The sequence below is a fragment of the Heptranchias perlo genome, chromosome 7 (genome assembly GCF_035084215.1).
Source record: "Heptranchias perlo isolate sHepPer1 chromosome 7, sHepPer1.hap1, whole genome shotgun sequence".
NCBI lineage: Eukaryota > Metazoa > Chordata > Chondrichthyes > Hexanchiformes > Hexanchidae > Heptranchias > Heptranchias perlo.
In genome coordinates this window covers 25040057-25066511 of record NC_090331.1, presented here as the reverse complement: position 1 = coordinate 25066511, position 26455 = coordinate 25040057, and the positions used below count along the sequence as shown (strand labels likewise).

At 41.6% G+C, this 26455-nt stretch overlaps 1 protein-coding gene across 6 annotated transcripts in view; it reads right to left on the bottom strand.

Moving 5' to 3' along the window:
* gtdc1 (glycosyltransferase-like domain containing 1) overlaps positions 1 to 26455 on the bottom strand; it is a 253451-nt gene that overhangs the window by 151037 nt on the left and 75959 nt on the right. For all 6 annotated transcript variants that reach the window (XR_010963397.1, XR_010963396.1, XM_067987190.1 and 3 more), the window contains exons 3-4: positions 14009 to 14176; positions 808 to 981 (exon numbers count right to left, since the gene is read on the bottom strand). Coding sequence is in view for 4 of the 6 variants with exons in the window: in XM_067987190.1 (XP_067843291.1) it covers positions 808 to 981; positions 14009 to 14176 (342 nt within the window). In the remaining 2 variants the exon portion in view is untranslated. The remainder of the gene's footprint in view (positions 1 to 807; positions 982 to 14008; positions 14177 to 26455) is intronic.

Genomic DNA, 26455 nt, shown 5'->3' with positions numbered 1-26455 from the left:
AAAATAAAAATGAAAATTGCAGTGAGGCAAAGCAGATTAGAAGGTAGCCAGAAATCTTTGCAATTTTTTTTTTAAAAAATCATCTTGAAACTCAGCCTCTTGTTTCCCCGACTATAGGTCCAATAATAACACAGGAAGCAATTATTATCTTAAACTTATTTTCAGCACTGACAGTGCAAGCTGTCAGATACAAGTTCTCATCACTAGTAAACTATATCAGGTGGGAAAAAAAGGACAATTTTATAACATAACCAAATTTGGATAAAGGCCAAACAGCCCGATAACAATCAATTATCAATGACGTCATTCTCTTTTCATGAATTTGGCACACACAGTTTTCAGTTTCTAAGAAAATGTTGTCCTATGCCAATAGCAACTCCTATAGACTTAATTGCAATATTAGATTTCATATGACATACTGTGGGGATAAGGTACTTCAGGCAACACGAGTAGGCTGCAGCCCAAATAAATGTTCACGGCTGTTTCTTATGTACAAAAATAATATTTCCTAATACATTATATTTTTGCCCAATATGGTAAAATGCTCTTCCAAATGACAACTGAAAAGAAATGATTGCCCAAAATACACTGCAGCTTTAAAAAGAGCTGTAGGCAGTTCCAGTGCTTCACTAATAACCTTACATATTCATCAAGCTTACTTACTTACACTGGATGAGTTCTTGTTTTGGGCAGAGCAAACTACCACACATGAAAACAAGCACGGAAACACTGAAAGCCAAAAAAGATCACTGTGCTCATGTAAGCTCCTTAGTGAACTTTAAATATCAGCTAGTTCCAGTTACTGACCTGGTAATATCAGGAAACTTGATTGGAAAATGTAGCACTTGGCACTTGGGTCTGATGAGCTTCTCAAGTTCTTTGGGTCGATGATCAGGGATTAGCTTCATGAAAGAGCCAATGGATGTGAGGAATGATTCCATATTAAATGCAGAATTGAACACCACCACATCAGCCACCAAGCTGAAAATGGAGAATTTAGACTGTAAAAAATACATTTTAGACCTTGCTCTTATGACTAGACCCCTGACCCAATTTGTAATACAAAATGTTATCTCGAGACACAGTTCAAATCTTGAGAAATTGTATTTGTTCATTAATATGTAAGTCACTCATATTTACATCACCCTGTGGTTGCCATAAATACACATAAAGGCCTTTAACCTGTAAACTACACATGACTCTACTTTGAAGCCATAAACATTTCCCAGATGCTTTGTTTAAACTGACTGCTGTAAGCAATCCAATTGTGGTTTGGAGGCATTCACAATGCACTTTAGCAGTGATCAAATGGACACTGAACTAGAACAAAGAGTTCTGCGCTCAGTTCATTTGTGCTATTTTACCCAGACCAGTATCGTTACTGGAGATTGTGTCTACAAGGACAGCAACCTCACAATCTAATGACATCCAGGCATCTTGGTATCTGTGTAATGGTCCTGTTCCACAGACCTAATTTCTGAATTTTCTTTTCTAACACCCCTCACTCGTCGGTCTGAATAAAATGAGTCAGAGACACCTTTAACTGCTTTTACTCGCTGATTAAACTTACTACTTACCAACTCAGTTTATGCAGAAGCTCTCAGTGCAACTAAATGTCCTTTCTATTCTTTAGTAAATTTTAAGGGTTGTTGGTATTGTTTCTATCTGTCCACTACTTGCAATTATTTTAGAATCTTGCTAAAAATCATATTTAGTTGAGTGTATTTGATTTGCTTTTCATTCATACAATGCCACTCACAGTGATTAAACAAACAAGACAGCAGCACAAGCAGGATAGGTTGGTGCTGTCAATGGGCAATCTCTTCCAATCCAAACACAGTTTTGTGCTGGTGAAGGGCTTACAATAATTGGTTTATAACCAGTGTTGAATTGCATTGGTTTTGCTCGGGTAGCAGTGGATATCCAAACAGTGGTTAATAGAACCAAATTCATCGCTAAATTTGAGACCTCTTAACAAGTACACTATGAGAAAGCATTATTATCAACAAAAATAATAATAATGTTTTGCAACAGTTAATTCTGATGACATCATGAGAGGAACTGTCTGGGAGGAGTTACTGAGCTGAATTAACATTGGTAGAAAGAGTCAGTCTGGAGTACTTCAGCTTCAACAGCGCACATTAATTCACCTCCTCAAAGCTGGACTCAAATTCTCCCAAGATACTTTTCTTGTCATCAAATATGCAAAAAGTAGTCCCCTGATGAGATTTTCCTTTGAGTCGCAAACCCATCAAACCAGGAAGGTGTTAGGTTAAATTGCCATTCCGTACTGAGTTAGCTGATCTCAGCCAGGGCAGCTGTAGGACACAATAAGTTCCACGCCTGCCTGATTGTAAGTTTGAATCTACAGCCTACCAATAGTCACAGTCAAAGCTCACGCACGAATAATAGGCACTCGGGAAAGTTACCAGAGAGCAACCTGTGAAAACCAAACCCCAGCAAACTATCAATGTGTTGAAGGGGAGAGAAAATTTAACAGAAAATAGATATTTAAAAAATGTTACAGAAGCTTTTCAGATTGAAGGTCCTATAGTTCGAGATAACAACATGTTGAAAAAAAGGAAAAGAGAAAATGAGGGAAAAGTGGTTTGGTGATACCATGCTTGGGTTTTCAAAGTGTGACAATTATATCAGGAAAGATTGAGGGAAGCAAGGACTTCCACACTTTTGAGCTCGTAGGTGACAAAAGCCCCGTTATTTACGTGGAGATGGGAAGGGCGGAAACAGCCGGGGAAGGCGTTGAGGCTGGGAACAGCAGGACCTCATTATAATTTTTTTCTTCCGTTTCCTGCCCGGCAACTGGTCAAGTTAACAGGCTGGCCGGCTGCAGAGAGCACTGAACCAGCGACAGGAAGCCGCAGCCGGGAACCCTTAGGGACGGTTCTCAGCAATCGGGAAGGTGGGGGGGGGGGGGGGGACGGTGGAAAGAGGGGAATGCCAGAGAACAAGGTTTTTGGGGGGGATGGCTGCGATTGTGGCCGGGGGGAGGGGGAAGGGGCGAGAGAGGCTACGTTTGGCAGAGGGGAGGCTGAAAACTTCCTTGAGAAGCCGGGGGAACACTCCTGCTCCTCCTGACCCACAAGGGGTGCTGTAGAAGGCACTTACCCTTCTGGAGCTGGCAGCTCTCGTTTCCCTTTTACTGCAGGTTACCCGAGCTCTGGGAAACTCGTGCAGCAACAGTTAAATTTAAATCAGGCTCCCAATTGCACTATGGGGGCCTGATTTGAATATGTTAATGAAGTGTCCCGCCTCTCCACGGTGCAGCCCTCGGATGCCATGAAACCCGCCGCCATGAAAATGGCAGCAGGCGTGTACATGGATTATTAGGGACACGTTACCCGTTTCAAAATTTGTAAGCCCCCCGCCCGTCGTGGGGGAGTTAATATGGCGGCCCATATGTTAGAATAGGATGCTGCAATGCAGCTTGACTTTAACACTGTGAGGATACAGGGGGAGAAAGAGCATGCAGATTTCAGAAACCTGTTATCTCTGCACTACATACGTAACTGAGCCTGTGCCTATAGAAGGGGCAAACCCAGCATTCCACCTTGGTGAGGCAAAAGGCCCAGTCAGGGGACAAGCCCACACCTGAATTTCCCACAAACCCGCACCTGGAATTCCTCAGGGTCCTGCAAATGGCTCAGGAGCAGGAAAAACACGATCAGCGTCTTCCTCAGGTGCAAAGATGAAAATCTACCCTCATATCTGCAATAGAGGAGGAAGGAGAGAGAAGATTCAGACTAGCACTGTGCTGATAAAACAGAGACAGAGCTTAAAGTCTAGAAGTAAGAAAGGGATCACATATCAGGTGACTAGATTTTTCTTACATCCTGTCCAGCAGTGCTGGAGGGGTGTTAGAAGAGACTCCCCAGATACAAGAATAACATACCAGACTTGGACTTTATACAGCGTTAAGAGTCATTAAGAGAAAAGAAGGAAACCACACTTCATGGAGGCAGCTTTACCAATGGACGAAATGAAAGTCACTTGTAAGGGGAGAATGTGACAGTGAATACGATGATAGATGAAGACTATTAGGGTATAGCCGTTAAAGGTAAGAGGAGGTAGCTAGAGGTTAAACTTACAAGAGACAGGGAAAAAATTTCCAACTTTAAAAAAAATAGAAAGAAACAGGATTTCCACTGCCCACTGAATGCACGGAAGAGATCAAGTTGTAGTGATTCAGCCAACACACTGCAAGAATGCAGACTATCTGCCCTGAGGTCCATGATCTGAAGGAAATTAATAAATGTAGAGTGGAATCATCAACTAAATTGTGGATAGGGTGAAAAGATCAGTAAAGCAGGTCATTGATATGAAGGAAGAACAGAATGGGAGAATGGACCTAGCAATGAGAACCCCTGTGTTAATGATAATTCTATGCAATGTTGTGTAATTTAAACAGAGGTACTTGATAGCGACCCTCTCCTTGCCCCATCATAACCTCTTGATTTTTCAATCTGGTCTCCCCTAGTTCCCACAGTGCACTTTGAGCAGAGTGTGGCTTCACTCACTGTCCACAAAGCTCACATTGCTATATTGCTCTCTCCTTAAGAAGCTGGACTGTGACAATGAAACACACAGGGAATAAAAGAAAAGATGGAATAAAGATTTTAATATAGACTTCCTGTGGACTGTCCTTTCTTATACCTATAATTCCTTTTTAATCACAGCTGGTCAGATTACTTCAGCAGATATATTGTTACTTGACAGGTTTTCTGGTGTTGGGAGCCAGAACTCTGAGTTCCTTTGTTATATAATATAATTGAATCCTGAAAAATGCAAAGTTAGTTTGCCAAGCAGCCTTATGCCTGGACCAGGGTTTCTCTAAACTGCAGGTGAAAGAAATGAATTGTACCATGGGCCATTTCAATACTCATTCAACTATTCACTCTTAATAAAAGTGGAAAACAAGCAGAAATGAGGGGGAAGGGAATAAAGGGATACAGGAACATAAAAACATAGAAAACAGGAGCAAGAGTAGGCCATTCGGCCCTTTGGGTCTGCTCCGCCATTCAAAACGATCATGGCTGATCGTCTAACTCGGAACCTTGTTCCCGCTTTTTCCCCGTATCCCTTTAGCATTAAGAAATATATCTATCTCCTTCTTGAATACATCTAATGACTTGGCCTCCACTGCCTTCTGTGGCAGAGAATTCCACAGGTTCACCACCCTCTGTGTGAAGAAATTTCTCCTCATCTCGGTTCTAAATGGCATATCCCGTATCCTGAGATTGTGACCCCTGGTTCTGGACTCCCCAGCCATCGGGAACATCCTCCCTGCATCTCGTCTGTCTAGTCCTGTTAGAATTTTATATGTTTCGATAAGATCACCTCTCATTTTTCTAAACTCTAGTGAATATAGGCCTAGTCGACCCAATCTCTCCTCATAAGTCAGTCCTGCCATCCCAGGAATCAGTCTGGTAAACCTTCATTGCACTCCCTCCATGGCAAGGTCATCCTCCCTCAGATAAGGAGACCAAAACTGCACACAATACTCCAGATGTGGTCTCACCAAGACCATGTATAACTATAGTAAGACATCCCTGCTCCTGTACTCAAATCCTCTTGCAATGAAGGCTAACAAACCATTCGCCTTCCGAACTGCTTGCTGTAACTGAATGCTCGCTTTCAGCGACTGGTGCATAAGGACACCCAAGTCTCGTTGCACCTCCCCTTTTCCCAATCTATCACCATTCAGATAATAATCTGCCTTTCTGTTTTTACAACCAAAGTGGATAACCTCACATTTATGCACATTATACTGCATCTGCCATGTTCTTGCCCACTCACCCAACTTGCCTAAATCACATTGGAGCCTCTTTGCATCCTCCTCACAGCTCACATTCCACCCCAGCTTTGTGTCATCTGCAAACTTGGAAATGTTACATTTAGTTCCCTCATCCAAATCATTGATATATATTGTGAATAGCTGGGGCCCAAGCACTGATCCCTGCAGTACCCCACTATTCACTGCCTGCCACCCGGAAAAAGATCCATTTATTCCTACTCTCGGTTTCCTATCTGTCAACCAATTCTCAATCCATGCCAGTATATTCCCCCCAATCCTATGTGCTTTAATTTTGAACACTAACCTCTTGTGTGGGACCTTATCAAAAGCTTTCTGAAAATCCAAATCCACTGGTTCTCCCATATCTATTCTACTAGTTACATCCTCAAAATACTCCAGTAGATTTGTTAAGCATGATTTCCCTTTCATAAACCCATGCTAACTTTGTCCAATCCCGTTAATGCCCTCCAAGTGTTCTGTTATCACTTCTTTTATAATAGACTGTAGCATTTTCCTCACTACTGATGTTAGGCCAACTGGTCTGTAATTCCGTGTTTTTTCTCTCCCTCCTTTTTTAAATAGTGGGGTTACATTTGCCACCCTCCAATCTGTAGGAATTGTTCCAGAATCTATAGAATTTTGGAAGACGATCACCAATGCATCCACTATTTCCAGGGCTACTTCCTTTAGTACTCTGGGATGTAGATTATCAGGCCCTGGGGATTTGTCAGCCTTTAGCCCCATTAATTTCCCTAGCACTATTTTTTTTAATAATACTGGTTTCCTTCAGTTCCCCCCTCTCACTAGACCTTTGGTTCCCTAACATTTCCGGGAGGTTATTTGGGTCCTCCTTTGTGAAGACAGAACCAAAGTATTTGTTTAATTGTTCTGCCATTTCTTTGTTCCCCATTATAATTTCCCCCATTTCTGACTGTAAGGGACCTACATTTGTCTTCACTAATCTTTTTCTCTTGACATATTTATAGAAGCTTTTACAGTCAGTTTTTATGTTCCCTGCTAGTTTACTCTCATACTCTATTTTTCCCCTCTTAATCAATCTCTGTCCTCCTTTGCTGAATTCTAAACTGCTCCCAATCCTCAGGCTTGCCACTTTTTCTGGCAATTTTATATGCCTCCTCTTTGGATCTAATACTATCCCTAATTTATTTTGTATGCCACGGTTGAGCCACCTTTCCTGTTACATTTTTGCGTCAGACAGGAATCAATAATTGTTGTAATTCCTGTACATGTTCTTTAAGTATTAGCCATTGCCTATCCACCGTCATCCCTTTTAGAAAAGTTCCCCAATCTATCATAGCCAACTCGCACCTCATACTTTCGTAATTTCCTTTATTTAGATTCAGGACCCTAGTTTCGGATTCATCTACTTCGCTCTCCATCTTAATGAGGAATTCTATCATGTTATGGTCGCTCTTCCCTAAGGGACCCCGCACAACAAGATTGTTAATTAATCCTTTCTCATTGCACAATACCTAGTCAAGGATCGCCTGTTCTCTAGTTGGTTCCTCAACGTACTGGTCTAGAAAACCATCACGTACACACTCCAGGAATTCCTCCCCCATAGTATTATTGCTAATTTGGTTTGACCAATCTATATGTAAATTAAAGTCACCCATGATTATAGTTGTACCCTTCTTGCATGCGTCTCTAATTTCCTGTTTAATGCCCTCCCCTACATCTCCACTACTGTTTGGGGGCCTATAGACAACCCCCACCAACGTTTTCTGCCTCTTGGTGTTTCTTAGCTCCACCCATACAGATTCCACATTGTGATTTTCCGAGCCAATATCCTTCCTCACTTTTGCATTGATTTCCTCCTTTACTAACAATGCTACCCCACCTCCTTTCCCTTTTTGCCTGTCCTTCCTAAATAGTGAACACCCCTGGATGTTGAGTTCGCATCCTGCAGCCATGTCTCTGTAATCACAACGAAATCATAACCGTTAATATCTATCTGCGCTGTTAATTCATCTACCTTATTGCGAATGCTCCGCACATTTAGACACAATGCCTTTAGACTTGTCTTTTTAAGATTGCTAGTCATCTTAATTTCATTTTGCACTATGGCCCTATTTGTTTTTCGCCCTTGTTTTCTCTGCCTTCCACTATTGCTTCTTCCCTTTGTCTTTTGTTTCCATCCTTGTTTCTCCCTCCTCTGTCTCGCTGCTCAGGTTCCCAACCCTCTGCCATTCTAGTTTAAACCTTCCCCAACAGCACAGTATGAGCAGGTTGGGAAGTGGTAATTAGCATGGGAGGAGGCTCGTGTGGACTTTGAACACCGGCATAGACCAGTTGGGCTGAATGGCCTAGTTCTGTGGATTCTATGTAAACAACAACTTTTACAAAAAAACTGTCAGCTTCCCTGTGATTTTAATTTGCTCAGTGCTTTGATCGTATGTTAAATGAGATTTACAGGTCGAATTTCCTTCCCCTCTATCCCTGGATGCTTAGGATGACCCTGCTTGAGCCTGCAAAAAGCACAAGCAGTCCGCAACCCCCCTCTAATCCGAGGAAACCCCAGACATCCTCAAGCAAAGTAATTTGACATCATGGGTCTCTTCCCCCTTTTTCCTGATCTCTACCTTGCCTGATCTGAACCCACCATTTCCATAAAAGGCCTTTAGCTTTGGGAACAGTGTCCAGTATGTGAAATTGCAAAGAATAATCACTTGCCCAGCACTGTCAAAGAAAAATGAGGTGGGAAGTAACATTAAGACCTCCCACCTCATTAGCATTGGATGGTCCTGCTTCCAGGCACAAACACTCCATCCCTCACTGCCCCTGCAGTCCATTTGCATTTTGCTACACTGCCTCATAGCTTGGTCTTGGATCTCGGAAATAGGCATTAGGAAGCCCTTCCGCCGCATGCCTAGGAGATCTGAATCAAAAAGGACAAGTGTTTGGACACGATGTTTATAATCTCCATTGGGAGTTTATTGTTATTGAACAAAGACAAGGAAGATAATATTGCCCTTCACCCATTTTCAGCATGGTCCCAAAAGACTGAAAAGTTTTGACAGACTATTTCCTCTGGTTAGAGAGTCAATAATAAATCGCCATCAATTTGAAATGGTCACTAAGAGAGTGAGGGGAGAGATTAGGAACATTTCTTTACGCAGGGGATTGGTGGAGCATGGAATGTTTTGCCACAGGGTTGAGGCAATGGACTCATTTTTTTTTCAGTGGAAAAATTGGATAGATATTTGAAGCAGAAGACAACACAGGGTTATGGGGAGAGTGGAGCAGTGGAATTCATTTTGGATTGCTCTAGCAAAAACCCGGCACAGACTTGGGGGGCCAAATGGTCGTCTTCTGTGCTATAATCTTTAGTGACTCTATGGTACTAATGAACAAAGAATTAGCATAGTGCATTAGCTCTAACCATAAGCTAATATCTTGATTGATACATTCCTGCCACTAAGTCTTACCTGCATCTCAAGGAATGGTTGAGAGCTGTTCTCAATCTTATTGTCATTTGCCATCCACATATACACACTCTTTCCAGCAGTATCTTTGGGTAGCAATCAAGAGGAAAAACATTGAGGCAATGGGTCCAACAGAAGTATCACAAACGTTTTTTGTGGCCGAAGTAAAACAAACTCAGCACAGAGCAGGAAATGATATGTCTGGCGTGGTACTACACCACGCAGTGCCTTTACCCACTAGTCCATTGTTGAAGCCTATAGCTTTTAATTCCATCTGCCTGAGATTTCTACGTTGAAAACAGAGATGGATATTCCAGGGGAAGGGGGTGGACCGGTGAGGAGAACGGCACAACTTCCACAGTTCAAAGAGGGAATTACATCTGTTTTGTCTAACATGAGGGAAGAGTTTCAAAACTGCTAACCAGTTGTGAATAGTGGAATTTGCCTGGTGTGTCTGATATGTGTTGTGGATGCACCACAAACAAATTTGGAAATTAAAACCAAGGACAGAGTTTACTTTGCACGGCTATCGGCCTATCTTCTACCTCCGTGTGGTGCTTCTGAAGATGAGATGTGCCCAAAACTTGATAGGTTTGAAAAAAGGAAATGGTACACATTAATCTATACTTTCCAGCCCAACAGCCATGTCAAAATCAGAGCTGCACAGTAAACACAATTAGCAACCAGTAATGTTCCTGGTTTGATGCTTGTTTTGTGATGAGTCAACTTTTTTGGGCCAGGCCTGTGATAATGGGGCTACAATTGTCCTCAGTACCAACCGGGCTTGGGAGAAAGGGGAGAAATCTGCCAGGATTCCTGCTCCTGATTGCTAATCAGAGACCCCTGCTGAAATATCTGTCTGTATAAATGCTGTTTGAGGAGAGGATTGGGTTGGGTTGGGTTGGGCCCTGATGCCCCCATTGTCAAGCAGCATGCCAACAGTGACGGTCTAAACTTGCAAAGTATAGGAAAGCAACTAGCACCCAAAACTAACATAAAACACATAGGGTCAGAACTTGCGCAGAGCAACGTGGCAACGCTTGCTGCAGCTCCCGCAAATTAAATGAATGAATGTATTTACTGTGGGCTCTGTGGCGTCGACTTGCTTCATTTTGAACTTCTTAAGAAATGGTGCGCTATTAACTCGACCGCTGAGAAGCGTAAGTTGATGCGCGTGGAACAGTCTGAGAGAATAGAAGACACGCCCACAAAATCTGTCAAGAGGAGAAGTCACGCCCACAAGCAGGCAAGCAGACTTCATTTAAAGTTAGTATTCTGGAAGTCATTGTAAATTAAAAAAATATTTTTTTATATATAAAAGGCCAAAGAAATAATTGAAGTAAATTAAAGAGGCAGAAGGGAAAAGTAAAAAAAAAATTTAAATTTTTTTAATGACCAAAATCTATTAAAATAATGAGTCATATGAGATTCCACATTTTTAAAATTTAATTGAGTTGTATTTACTAGCGTATTTAGTTACTTTCTAGCAGGGGAGATGAGCAAGTTTGTGATTGTCGTGTGCGATGGCCCTTTAATTCCAAGCTGTTAAATCGCCGGCGAACCAATAGATGCAAGTTCACGATTTCCGCATTTTAGTGCGCATGTGCAAACGCGGCAACTTGCTCGTTTGACTCACCATCAAAATGGAGGGTGCCGTTGAGCTCCTCCGTGATTTCAGGAGCAATTTCTGGCCCAATGAGCCAGCAAAGGAGGTTAAATATTTTAAAACACTTGTCACTGTAATACACACTGCACTGGTCAAACCAGCTGCCGTGATGTAAAAATAATGTACGTTTTAAACAGTTCCCATCAATACAGCAGTAGTCAAGAGGTAAACTAGTTGAAAAGAACATCAAATAATCATACTACTTGTGAAAAAATGGTGTAAAAGGTATGATTGAATGAAAGTAGAGGAGAAACTGTAGGGATGAGCGGTGAAAAGGCGGCTGGGAATTCATTTCTAGCATTTCAAACATAATCCTAAATAGGCTGTGATTATGGCCAAAGATAAAGGCAGGGTTTTTACAAACAGATTGACTAACATATATTAAATCAGAAACTTGGGTCATCAAAGGTGATCACAACCAAATCATAGAGGGCGGTGCAGGTAAATTACCAGAAACGCAGAGTTTTGCAAAATCCAGGGTTTAGATCGGAAATGGATTATTAGGCTGAAATGTTTTTGCTGCGCTGAACCTGAGAAAGTACAGAGATGAGCCAGCATTTGTCACACTGTGGCACTGCCCTTCTGTGGAAGTTTAACAGAAAGTGGCAGCTGCACCCATAATCCTACTACAAACGATCTCAAAGTAGCAGAGACAAGATGCAAAACAATGAACACATTCAGTTTTCTGACTTAATCCGTGCAACGGGGAAGCACGGCCCATATACCAGGGCAGTTACAATGTTATCAGCTATGCAGGGTGCAAAACTGAAAGCTTCAAACGATCGTGCATAGGAACACAAAATGATTCCAGAAAACTACCTACTGGAGTTTGGGGGGTGGGGGGAGAAGAGAGAAGAATCTTCTAATACAAAGTAAAAGTATTGATTTTGTTACAATTGCAAATGCAAAAGTTGAATTTCTACTCATATTTGAAAATTAATTCCAGCTTCTGTCAATTAGGCTGCAAAATTGGTTTTCAGAAGACCTTCCCACTATGTGCATCACTTATTTGTTCATCCCTCCTCCCTACTTTCTCTTTTTTAAGCCACTTTCCAACTTTACCTTGTCACCCCCAAATTGTAGCGGCAAGATGGCCCATGCTACTGTGTGTCAAGTCTAAGCGATTTCCCTCACTAACCAGCCTGATGTGACTTATCTCCCAGTTCTGGTGAAGTGAAAAACAAAAACAATTTCACAGCAGGTCACGAGTACCTTCAGTGCGTTTTTGCCCACTTTTCTGCTGTACTTGTCCTTCTGTTGCAGCTCCTCCTTATTACACAGACTGGCTTCTCTCCTCTTTACCAAAAGATATATTTTATTCTTTTCAAGGATTATTTTTCTCAGCCTAAAGTTCAAGTAGCAGTTTCTGAGGAGTAAAAATTTGAACTCGGTAAATTTGACCTGGCAAGTGATGAATGTTGTTTTAGTGTAGCACCATATTGCCAGCTAATGAGTACTCATTGCAGAGTAAAATAAGCTACCTTGCTCACTCTCAGCACATTTCCTCTCCCTAACTCTCCCTTCCAAGATGGTTGCCCCATACATCTGCCTGGCCAAACAAAGGAGAGTAACCAAATATTTGTACTGGGTTCCCCTTCTCTAATCCATGCTTTTGTCATCTCTGGACTCTTCCTCCAATGTTTTGCTCACAGTCTCCCATCCTCCACCTTCCATATACTGCAACTGGTCAAAACGCAGTAGCCCATATTCTATTCCGCACTAACTGCCATTCATCCATAACCCCACCCTCACTTTCCCACATTGACTCCCTATCTCTCAATGCATTAAATTTAAAATTCTTGTCCAAGTCTTCAAATCCCTCCAGAGCCTCACCCCACCCTCTTCCAACCTTATATCCCCTCCAACACACTTTGGTCTCCAACACTGCCTTTTGTATTCACCCCCCTTCCTTGCTCTTCTTTGCTTTCAGAGTCCTCAACCATCTAGGCCTTTCCTTCTAGATTTCCCTCCCTAAACTCATCCACCTCTTCACTACCCTACCATTAAAATCCTTCTCAAGATTTCCAACCAACCTTTTAACTACCTCTTCTAACACTCCTGTCTTGGCTCAGCATCTTGTTCTTTATGCCTTATATTTATTTATTCCTCCCTCCCCACCACCACCATCTGTAAAGCACCTTGGGACATCTTTTTCTATTAAAGGTGCTCCATAAATGCACAATGTTCCACTGCCTAAGCTACTTAGCCAAGTCTTACTTGTTCAAGTTAATATTTTCAGGGCACAAACATTTCATTACTGCAAAACAATAAACTTCAATCTTTTTGTTTCAGAATCTTGTATTATAGTTGTTTAGGATGTACAAATGTCTTTCACCAATACAATGTTTCCACTGTGATCCTTGAATCAATCTTACAGTCTCCCACATATGGTCTGTAATTAGTCCACATAGAATTTTGCCATACCCAACCTATAACCCAAGGTTCAGAATATGCAGATGAAACAGGTTAAAAACCTATACATATGCTCATGTTATAATTTCACAATTATATTTTGTCTGTTGCACAGTAAATACTTAACTAATGTACAAAATAGTATTTTTCCCCAAGAATTGATCCATTCAGCAAGTGGGCTGAACTGGTAAACAGTTTTAACCAATAATCTCACACTACAGGGAGAATGGGTCATTTCTTAAACCAAAACAAACATAAGAGTTACTCTTTTCCATGCCTTAAGACTGATCACATTAACAGAACTGAATGTGAATGCAGTTTTACCACAAATGAATTTTGATTTACCTGAGAATCTTTAATGTGCTGTTAGTATAATTTTATACGCACACACATCCTGTTATGAATAGCGTAGTAACACTGAGGCAAGGAAAACATCATAGCAATCATACTGTTCTTCAGAAAGATTTACTCTAGAATTAGAATTGAAATGGCTCTCTCTACTGGAATAGAAAGTTATTTTGAGACTATGAGCAACTAGCACACCTGATAACACAAAGTGTATGGTCCATCATTTTATTAATAGTTGGTCAATAAGCTTTGAAGCCAGCTCTTTAGGAGAAAAGTTAACGAATGACATAATCAACAAAAATGGCGATATGCAAGCTCACCTACCATGAAATCACTTGGTTGTATCCATATTGAAAGTCTCTTTCCTGGCTTTTCCGGACAGGATATACCAACTGGTTCTCATGAAAGTATAGGACCTTTTTCAATTTGGCAAGGTCAGGTCGGAGGGCAACCAGTTCAGCCAGGTTAAGGACTGAGCTTGTGAACAGGACCCTATAAAACAAGGACAGCAGTGTTCGCAAATATTGAGCATGTTCCATAGGATATCCATCACTCCCTTCCCCCGCACCAAAGCAGGAAAAAAAAACCCTACAGGGACACATCAGAAGCTGAGCATTAATACCATGTAGCTGCACTGAATGTTTTGATCTTTTAAGGCAACTGCTATGAACTCCAACTAAAAAGAGTTGGCATCGCATTGGTCTTTTGAGCTGTTACTGTAAGCTGCAGCATAAAAAAGGAGACAAGATGGATTTTATTGAAAGAGGCAAGAAAAGCGATATCTGAAGGACAAGTGGAACAAAGATAAGATTGAATGGGGAATACTTGGATTGCTGGTCTCATTAAAATTTCCTATTTCTTGTAGGATCTTGCTATTGAACGACCACAATATTTTTTTTTATGAGTGAAATGGATATCCAAAAATGTTTCTTTTGGCAAACTGTACTACAAACTGCTGACTAATGACTCCAGTGTCCCCCTAGAAATTTATTTGGCCACAGCGATTTTGAAAGTTAACTGGAGTCAATTAATCTTCAACCTCTGGAAATACCAACAGTTAATCATGAAAAATAATAAATACAGGATTCTCTCCTTTAAAAAAAAACTAACCATGAAGACTTTTTCAGCATAGATACTAAAATGACTACAAAGAAATAGGAGTGTTGAAAACAAACTTTACACATTGACTGTATCCTTGGCAGCAATGTATGATACCAATTTCTCACAACTCTGTTTTCAACATTTTCAAGGTATACCACTGCTATAATTGTTATCCATTGAAGTATCAGAAGAAGAGATCACAAAAACAATGAAACAGCCTTACACAATCCTAAAACATATGAAAATTCCATCAAAAAACCCTCAAAAATAAGCACCACTCTTTCAAAAGTGACCGCTAAAACCACCAATAATTTATTATAAATCTGTATAAATTGTATAGCATGTCATGGAACTATGGTCTTAAAAAAAATCATATTCCCCTTAATGACATACATGAGTGTAAAGTAGCTTCTCCAGGTTATTAAACTTTCTTCATTCAAACATTTTATTACAACTAAAATTACTTACCAATTCTATAAACGGAACATCAAATGGGTCCTGGTGTGATACCACATTGATGGAACCAATTGGATATAATGCAACAGTAACTCTTGACACTCTTGTATTAAGTAGTCACGTTTTCCCACCGTAGCTGTTTAATCACTAAACCATGAAAGACTTAGCACAGACCAGGGATTGGTGTCTTTACCCAATAAACCACCAGGGAATCAGGACAATATTTACCCACTGAACCCGCAGATGGAGATTCACTAAAAAAAAAGACAACTTCTGTTGAATTTGTGAGCTCTGCTTTAGTGTTTAGTGAGGTTGTTGATCTAGTGAAGTTTTGCAACTGTGGACAGACAATTACTTAATTCGTTATTGTAACATTTTATTGCAATGTTAGGGTACCAAGTTCAACAATTTTTGATTCAGTCGGTAACCAGAGGACACATAGAATCATAGCAAGTTACGGCACAGGAGGCCGCCATTCGGCCCATCGTATCCACGCCGGCCGAAAAAGAGCTAACCAGCTTAATCCCACTTTCCAGCATTTGGTCCGTAGCCCTGTAGGTTACGGCACTTCAAGTGCATATCCAAGTACTTTTTAAATGAGTTGAGGCAGTGAGTTCCAGACCTCCAAAGATAAGACATATTAAAGATAATTGGCAAAAGAATCAAAGGGGAGATGAAGAGAAAAATTTTTGTGCAGTGTGTTATGATCTGGAATGCACTGCCTGAAAGGGTGGTGGAAGCAGACTCAATGGTAACTTTCGGAAGGAAATTGGATAAATACTTGAAAAGGAAAAGTTTTCAAGGCTTTGGGGAAAGAGCGGGGGAGTGGGACTAATTGGCTAGCTCATTCAAAGAGTTGGCACAGGCACGATGGGCCAAATGGCCTCCTTCTGTACTTTAAGATTCCACAAGTCTATAAGTCACTTAGAATTGCATCCTCAACTTCCCAACTGCATAACGTCCATTCAACATGATACTTCTGCAGCTGTCGATTTGCTGAGCAACACATCACCTCCATCTTTGATGCTCTTGTCCCCAGCAAAACCTTTATTCTCTCCAGTTCCAGTCGTTCCCATGGTATGGCCCTCATCTTCACTCCCACAACTCCAAGGGGCGCAGACTTGAGCGTATCTGGTTAAAAACTCGTTTAGCTGTCTATGACCTGATTTGGCTGTCTATGACCTGATTTTGCTGGATCATATCAAGCGCCAACAGGCCTTAATGTCCTTTGCCAAAACCATCCACCACTCCAGGATCACCCTGGAGAGCAAATGTAAGTACCAGCTTCTTTTCTCCACTACCAACTATCTCGTTAAACCCCTCTCCGATGCTCCCTCTATCCTCACCTCCAACAAGTGCAAGGAACTCATGGACTTCTTTGTCACTGAGATTGCGACCATCCATTCAGCTTCCTCTGCCCCTTCCCTACCAAGCCAAACCTCCCCTCAGGCTCCCCCCTGCCCTAGCCCTGAACCCAGGTCTCGCTCTGGTTTCTCTTCCATCTCTCCTCAAGCCCTCTCCAAGCTCATCTCCTCAATGAAATCCACTTCCTGCTCCCCTGACCTCATGCCCACTAAACTGCTGACTACCCAACTTCCTTCCTGGCCCCCATACTGGCTGACATTCTAAATGGTTCCCTCTCTTCGGGTACTATCCCCTGCCCTTTCAAAACTGTTGTCTTCACCTCCCTCCCCAAAAAACCTCCCTTTTACCCCTCTATCCTTGCAAACTTGTCCCATCTCCAATCCTAGCCACCCAAACCTGAGCCCATCTTTCCCACAACTCCATTGAAACTCTCCAATCAGGTTTTGACTCCGACAGCGCCAAAACTGTCCAAAGCAAAGCCACAAATGCCTTCCTCTATGATTGTGACCATTGTGTATTAACATTCCTTGTCCACCTCAACCTCTCTGCAATCTTTGACCAGGTTGACCGTACCATTCTCCAATGCCTTCCTCTGCTTTCCAACTCAGTGGAACTACCCTCACTTGATTCCACTCTTACCTACCGATCAATGACTGCTCTTCTTGCCCGCATACTGTTACCTCTGTAGTCCCCCAAGAATCTATCCTTGACTCTTTCCTCTTCCTTATCTCCCTTTGGCTTCATCATGCGTAGGCAAGGGTTCATCTTCCACATGCACGTCAACAACACCCAGCTCTACCTCTCCACCACCACTCTCGACCCCCTCCATTACCTCTATGTTGTCAGACTGCTCCAGTCTTGGATGACTCGCAATTTCCTCCAGCTAAACATTGGTAACACCGAAGCCACGTATTCCCCCCCCCCCCCCGCCACAAATTCTATCCCCCTCCACAGCCACCATCTCAGGCTGGACCAGACTACTCACAACCTCAGCATCCTATTTGGCCCTTAGCTGAGTTTCCGACCAGATAGTCACTCCATCATAAAGAACCCCTACTTCCAGCTCCATAACATTGCCGGTCTCTGGCTCTACCTCAGCCCATCTGCTGCTGAAACCTCACCATGCCTTTGTCACCTCCAGACTTGACTATTTCAATGCTTGCCTGGCCAGTCTCCCATCCTTCACCCTCCGAAACCTTTGGCTCATTCAAAACTCAGCTGCCAAAATCCTATCCTGCACCAGTTTATCCATCACCCCTGTGCCTGCTGACCCACATTGGCACACAGTTCCCCAAAGCCTCAAATTTAAAATTCTCGTCCTCATGTTTAAATCTCTTTACGACCTTGTCCCTTCTTATCTCAGTAACCTACTCCAGCCCTACAACTCCTCCCCTCAGAGACTGCGTTCCTCCAACTATGGCCTCTTGGGGGTTCCCTCATCTTTTTGCCCCATTGGTAGCTGTAACGTCAGCTACCTAGGCCTCAGGCTCTAGAATTCCCCACCTAGCTCCTCCACCTCTCCCTGCTCCTTTAAGACCCTCCTTAAAACCTTCCTTTCTGACCAGGCTTTTGGTCACCCCTCCCAACGTCCCCTCCTTTGGCTGAGCATTTTTTCCTTACACCTCTGTAAAGCACCTTGGGATATTTTCTTTTATGTCAGAGGTTTTTTATAAATACAAGTTGTTTAAATGTGGACATTTAACTACTGCTTTTTAGTCAGAAATCCCATGATTGAACACATTTGACTCATTCATAGTATCATAGTAGATACAGTACAGGAGGCAGCCATTCGGCCCATCATGCCTGTACCAGCTCTTTGAAAGAGCTATCCAATTAGTCCCATTCCCCTACTCTTTCCCCATAGCCCTGTATTTTTTTTCCCTTCAAGTACTTATCCAATTCCCTTTTGAAAGTTACTATTGAATCTGCTTCCACCACCCTTTCAGACAGTGCATTCCAGATCATTCCAACTCGTTTTTTAAAAGAATGTTTCCTCGTGTCGCCTCTGGCAATTTTGCCGATCACTCCTCTTCAAATAAGCTTCATTAGCTTGCTGGTTCACTGCTGTAGCACATTCAGGTGCCAACATCTTGCACCACAATGGTGGGACCCAGATTCCATCCTGCAATTCCAATCTCTGACAGGCCAACAGAGAGGAATGTAGAGTGAAGGTTCAATACTGCCCCATAGAAAGAAATAGTGGTGGAGGAGAAACAAGGTCAAATTAACCCAGGCTGTTCTCATACACTCCTGAACAACTGGCCACACAGCTGCATTGACAGAGACTGAGGTACAGGTCAACTTAATAACAAGAGAAAAGGGATATGAAAAAACAATAAAAGGCTTGTACCAAATCACTGAAAAAAAAAGTTCCTATTTACCAACCTGGAGAGTACTAATTAAGAAACTACTCTGAAAGTTAAGTCTTGGTTTCAAAAGTAGTTTGAATATTGATCTAGAGATACAGCATTCTCATGTTATCGCCCATGCTCCACACTTTCTCAATATTAGCAATATTTTGGATCATGTTTCATAAAATAGTTTTACTTAAAGAAAGCAAACAAAAAAGCACATTGACAAAAAGGGTATTCAGCAGATCGCAACATCTGGTTTTAAACAATACATGACTATTTTGTATACTCTGGATTAAAAAGTAAATATTTAAGGTCTCATTGCTCGTTAGGTCACATTAGCCTTGTACAATATAAATACAGTAGAATTCCATTAGATGGACAAAAATGCTGCCAAACATGCTTACAACAGGAATAACTACACAGCAGAAACCTTTTAATATCAAATGTTCATTGTCATGACAGTATTTTACTAAATCATCGGCAATGGAATACTTAAAAGAGTGAACATCACTATCAGGTAATTCTTTTTAAAAATCACTTAGCATGAGTTGTTATTAGCTTCAACATCCTTTCATTTTGGTCTCTCTGTTGATTTGTACATATTATTGTTTAATAAGATGCAGTCAGGCCATCATCAGGGTCCTGCTCCGGAGGAGTGGCTGAGTTTGACAGTGCTGACTTAATCCACTAAACTGAGGCTGAAGCACTTTCGCTACTTACTTTATCACTACAGGTGTTTAATTAACCCCTTTTGTAACATTAGACTCAGTAACTCCTTCAAGCCCCAATGGTATCAGCAATGACAACTTAAAAATAAACAAAAATATTATCAAGGTTGAAGTTAATGATAATTCTTTCTAATGGCTTGAGGTTTGAAAAGGTGATAATGAGCCAGATTTTGCTGCCACAATAACGGTGAGGCTAATGGCACTCACTGTTATTTATGCGTAAATGGTATAGCAACTTCAGGCGAGGAGCAGATGCGTGGTTAAATGCCAACATCCAAAAGTTACTGTCTGAGCTGCGCCGCTCCACCGTTAGCTTTGCGAAAACGACATCTCGTTGTCTGCCGAAATGCATTGAATGGCGTGAAATTGCAGTATTCGCACGATAGATACGAACTAAACGCGCCACAGAAAGCTAAGTCTTGTCATTACAAGCGTAAGTAGCTTTTTAACAATGTGATAATTGTTAATTACTGCCAATCAACCTCCCTGGCACTGAAAATTAACTATTACAAGTGTGGAGTCTCATTCCTTCAGGCATTAATTATTGTTGGAGATTTTAAAAATGGCAAATTTTTAAAATGTAATTTTTTTTTACTTTTCCTTTGTCTCTTTTTCTCTCTTAATCCAATCTTTCTTTCCCTCTCTATTTCTCTTTCTGTACCTGATTTAACATTGAATTCACCCTCTCATTTACATTTCCTTCTCAGTCTTCCCGCTGTTTATTTCTCAATTCTTCAAACTGATTGGTTAAGGAGATACACAGTTGGTTGCCGTGTTCACTCGGTTCCCAGATGTCCCTTTTCCTTCACCACACCGTTATCAGCTCGCACTTCCAGCAACTTGCGACACAAAAAATTTTAAAACCTAAATGTGCACGAACAAGTCTAACCAACGCAGACGTCGTTAGATGCTCGCGACAACAAAATTTGAGCAAATATGACATTCACCAAGTAACATTTTCTGCTGCTAGTAATAGTTCAGTTGGTAATTTAGTTAAGTGCATAATGCATTGCCTATGTGGAACTTAGCCATACAGACCAGAAAGGTTCAGGATCTAAGCTGGATTAGCCGATTTCATCTGGGGCAGTGATAGGGGCACTACAATCAGCCTCAGTACCTCTGGGGTATTGAACGGAAAAGAAAATTCCAAGTTACCCACTCTTGCCCACCCTTCAGTGACCCCTGCAGGAAAGAGCGTGGAAGTCAGATGAGGACGACTTTGGGTTTGGTCATGATTCCTCCAACAGTCTAAAAGCTTGCTGACATTCATTGTCTAGGGTCATAGATGAGAACTGGTAAAGTACAGAGGGCTGCTTTTGCCTACGAAACTTGCCAGTGGCTCAGAAAAGAGAACAAATCATTTGCCCAAACAGGTTTGTGGAATATCTAATGTTATTACGCACGAATCTACATTCAAATTTGGTGTGTGTTGGTGGTAAAGGATGACTGATTCTGGAGTTAAAAAAAGACTTGGGTCCCCCAAAAGGAGAACACTTTTTAGTTGAAAGGGTGTTAAAGCTATTAACAACTCATGCTAAGTGACTTTTAAAAAGTACTGACAGTGACATTCACTCTTAAGTATTCCATAGGCAATGATTTAGTAAAATACTGACATGTCAATGAACATTTGATATTAAAAGGTTTCCGCTGTGTCGTTATTCCAGTTGTAAAAGCACGTTTGGCAGCATTTTTGTCCATCTAATGGAATTCTCACCAATTGTGTATTGCTGACCAATGTTTTGATAAAATAGAGCAGCCAGCTGGAATTCTGAAAATAATTGCGCATCAGAACTGGACGTAGTCAGAAAAGGATTGTGATGCCAGTTTCCTGAACTGCAGCTGAACTCCAGCTTTCTGCATTCTCGTGTTTCTTCAGGATGTGAGTCTGACCTGAAAACAGACTGCATGTATCACAAAAAAAAGAGACTGCACATCCTGTGACTGTTTCTTGCAGCTGAATTAGAACAAATGCTTTAAAAAAATGGAATTAAGAGATTCATCAGCCAATGCGAGGCAGAAATGCAGGAATTAATGTTCTGATAACGTGGTACTTGGCAATTTTGCTGCAAACGGTGGATGATTTTTTAAAAAAATGGTAGGGTCTCAAGGTCTACAATCTTTTAGGCTGGGGATGCGGGGGGGGGGGGGATGGGGAGGTGAGACAGAGGAGGTGGTAAATTTTGTGGTAAATTATTAGCCCCTTTGGATGTACAACAAATCCCTTCTGACAATTTGAGGCATACAAACTTAAATTTAAAAAACTGAAAACAAAGAACAGACGATGTTTTGATGGCTGTGCTGTGAGCCTTTTGCTCTGAGGAAGTCCCTAGAGGCTCCGTTGGCCTCTCTGGGGAATCCTTACGAAGAATTTTTTTTCCAAGTAAATAGAGAGGAAATTTTTGTGTAGGTGGTTGGATTACCACCTCTTTTTCAGATGGTCATTTTCCAACATTTTTACACAAAATCAACAATATTTCACGTAAATCAGAGTTTGGCAGCAATAATTGACACCTGCTCTTAATTTTCCATCATCGGTATTAAAGGCAGCTTTAAGTCACCATTAACTTGTTATAAAATTATAAATAAAGTTGCTGAAGTCAGTGAAGCCATACCAGGTAACCTCAAATGAGAGTTGGGGTGGGGTGCAGTGTTTTACCTTTCCCATTTTAACACAAATGCTTCAGGTTCATACTTGCGACTGTATTAAAATGAGAGAATGCCTTGATTATTTTGAGATTAGTACGGCTTTATGTTTGTTCGCTTAAACAAAAAAAACTATTTTTATGAACCTGGGTAGAGTTCAATCATCTCTATAGCCTGGGTCTAAATCTGAAGCAACACAGATGACAACATTAAACATGCCAAAATATATAAAATTATTTTGATATGAATGAGGGTCCAGGAATCATGTGCCCCATACCCTGTGCTTCATATTAGCGTCCTGAAAAGAGGAATATAGTGTGCAGATATTAAGGATCTCTTATTAGAACAAATTATCCCAATTTTTCCACATTAAATTGATTCTCTGAAGTTTCAGTAAATTTGATTTGTTAATTTTCTAAATGTTTGATGGTTTGCCTTGGATATCCATGGGTATGCTAAACAGTACCACTGTAAAAAAGATTGTGATGGGGAACTGAACTTTTATTTTTTTTCATGGTTTCTAATCTGCCATGGAGGGTCAGTTGCCTCATCTGACAGTGTAACTCTGGGAATTTTGTCAACACAACAAGGGGTATGATATTTAATTGAAGGAAAGGAAGTGGCAATCTGTACAACCAAGTACACATTTCCTATCAGCATTCCATTGATGGAACCCTTCAATCTCTACTGCGTGACACTATCAGTTGTATAACCTTAGACTTTCCTTAACTATCACGGTACACTTTATTTTCCAAAATCACTGCATAACACTCAGCACTCTTGGTAGTGTGGATTCGGAACAGCAACAAAGCATCGTCATTGTATGAATTGAGTTTGGGCAACCTTAGCTATGCCATAGGGATCTGGATGCTTCGGTTAGCAGGGTCAAGCTAGCACTGGATGGTTTGCAAAGACCATTAGCACCACTTTGAAGATTTCAAGTGTTCTTTCAAAAGCTGGAATTGTTAGCACCTTCTCAATAACAGATTGTGCAAATTTATTTTCCCCACTTTCTCCTTCTGGCTGGAAGTAAGCCGGCCCATATAATTTTAGCTTTACATGGGGCAGAGGGTTGATAACTATTGGGCTTCTAGGTACAAGGCCAAGGAGTCCCTTTGCCTTTTTTAAAAAATAGCCTTATCTGCTCGCACTGCCACCTTTAATGACATGCACCACTATCCCATTTAAAATCTCACTATTTAAGATGTATTTCCTTTACCTATTCTTACTTCCATAAGTAATGCTTCACATTTTCTACACTGAACTGCATCTGCCCATCCTGACATCGTAAGGTGTCAGCCTTGGCTCAGTGGTAGCACTCTCACCTCCGAGTTGGAAGGTTATGGGTTCAAGCCGAACTCCAGAGACTTATGTTACAGCACAGAAGGAGACCATCGGACCCATCGTGCCTGCGCCCATTCTTTGAAAGAGCTACCCAATTAGTCCCACTCCCCAGCTCTTTCCCTGATCCCCTTTTTTATGTACTCTCCCTCCCACTCACTTTCAGCTCAAAATACTCTCCCTCCCACGCACTGTGACCTCAAAGTACCCTCCCCTGAGCACATAATCTAAGGTTGGCACTTCTGTGCAGTCCTGAGGGAGTGCTGCACTGTCGGAGATGCCATCTTTTGAATGAAACGTTAAATCAAGGCTCCGTCTGCCCTCTCAGGTGGACGTAAAAGATCCCACGTGACATAGCCAATATTTATCCTTCAACCAACACCTAAAACAGATTGTCTGGTCATTTATTTCATTGTTGTTTGTAGGAGCTTGTTGTGCGCAGGTTGGCTGCCACGTTCCCTACATTACAACAGTGACTACATTTCCAAAGTACTTCATTGGCTGCAAAGGACTTTGGGACATCCTACAGTCGTGAAAGGCACTATATATATGCACATTTTTTTTTTTAATATCGTCCTGCAGTCTTTCACAATTTGCCATATCGCCAATAAAAAATTGGGACAGGCTCCCCATATATTTTCCACATCAATATCTTTGAGGTTTCCCCTGGAGCCATGCAGGCCATAGTAACACACCTGGGAACACCCACCATTATATCCAACTGGTTAGCCCACTGTTCAAGATGAAACAGAGCGTACTAGTTCCTCAGTTGAGTCTGCCAGCAACACAATATGATCTACAAAAAGGAGTGCTGTCATATTATTCTCAATATTTTATATAGCCACAACAAATCTTACATATTCCTCAAAAGACAAATTCCTCCCTGTTCCTTTCTAATTGTTTGCTAACTTCAAGAGCATCTATTATTCATACAATGACAAATCAAAGAACTACCTTAAGAGACAAAAATATCAGTAAGATTCTTCCGTAGTTTTTGGGTTGACCACGATCCCCTTTCTTGTAGATAAAGAGACCACAACTGTGATCTAGAACAGCAAGGTTATGCATGCCTCAAATTGAACCCTATTCACCGATCCTCGGCGGTGAGATCCAATGTGAGTTGATGGTACTGTTCTTCTAGATCATTGCCACTCACTTCCCTCTCACCTACAGCAGCTGTGGAATTCAGCATAACTATACCTCCACACCAGTTGCCCTTCTAAGCAACACAGTGCCACATCCTCCCAGTGAACTGATTCATTAAGGTCTTTGATCTATGCAGCACATTTCTGCAACTTATCCAACCTCTACAACCTGTTGGGTCAGTTACCAACTCAATATAATGTTCTCTTCTGACTCCATGGGTGCCCAGAGCAACCCTGACTACCAACAGACTTTATCCAATGGAAAAACAATTTAGGATCATTTTTGTGTAATTGTGCACCATTATAAATAAGCACAACCCAATATCCCTCTTGGCCTCATGACATGCTGCATCATAATCCACCTTTGGAGCAGCTCTTGATTGTTCCAAGAGGCTTCAAGTACTGCTTTAAAGGCCCTCTGCTTTTTATCTACAATTCGCCTTCCATTTGTAGTTATCTTAATAGGACCATGCTTAGTGGATGAGTGTTTAGCAGGCTCGAGTTTCAGTTTATTTATGACTTCAGCTTCTGAAGCAAGGAAATCATTGGCCATATCATCTGGTGTTGAATCCGCCTTGTTGGCAGTCACACAGATCCAGTCCCAACCTTCGTGGTCACCAATATTTCTCCTGTGGCTGCGCGCCTTGCCCAATCATTCACAGCATAGAAGCTGCCAGCCACTCTTGACTTGGCATTGTCTCGGGGCCAGCATCTTGCCAAAGACAACTGCTAGCTGCCCTATTGATGAAGAAGGTAACTGGCTAAAGATCCAAGGTTACTCAGCAACATTAAGTAATGCAAATGGAAAGCAAAAGACATGCCAAGCTATTAACAACAACAGAGCCAACTGGATTCCATTCTGATGCCACGTAATTGACAAACCCTGGAAAAAATACAGATCATAGAGGGAGTTGTTGCACCTTTGAAGCTCTATGTCTGACAACTTTAGTGTTCCCTGAGGAGCAATGGACAGTCAATAAACTATTCTGCATAAATCCAGAGACATACTTACAGTCTTGCGGTTCCTCTGGAGCTCAGCACCATTCAGCTTTTCACAAATCCCACAAGTCAAGGCCTCTTAGAATATTTTTGTCCAGGCAAGGTCAGCAAACTCCCATTGAAAGTAAGTCCTGGTTAATCATCAATCAGATTACAGGCGCTATTTGGATTTAGATATATAGGCCCTTCAATTATTTGGTAACCAGGGAACATTTGGCAACAGGTGTTGACCATTCTACATTTCCTGAAGGACAAAGACATGGATCCATTCCTGGGAAAGGGAAAAGTCTGACCTCAGGTCAAGAATTTTGAGTAACACGGCACCCAGATGAACGCCAATACCACTCTAGCTCATGGCTAATGGGCTTCGGTGCTTTAAGACACACATTTCCATCCTTTCTCCAACAGATGTCAAACTGAATCTTTTGAGGTCCTGGCACTAGATGACATCATCAAATTATGGAGCTCACACAAAAGTCCTCGTCAGGACAGCACCAGCAGCAAAAAGATGATCTGGGAGCATGCAGCCAGCAAAAAAGAAATCAGGGGGCAGTAAAAATAATAGACTGCTTCAGCTTAATTTTAACAACTTTTAATGAGTGCGAAAGTAGTGTGGTCTTCAGTGAGTATTCTCTGATT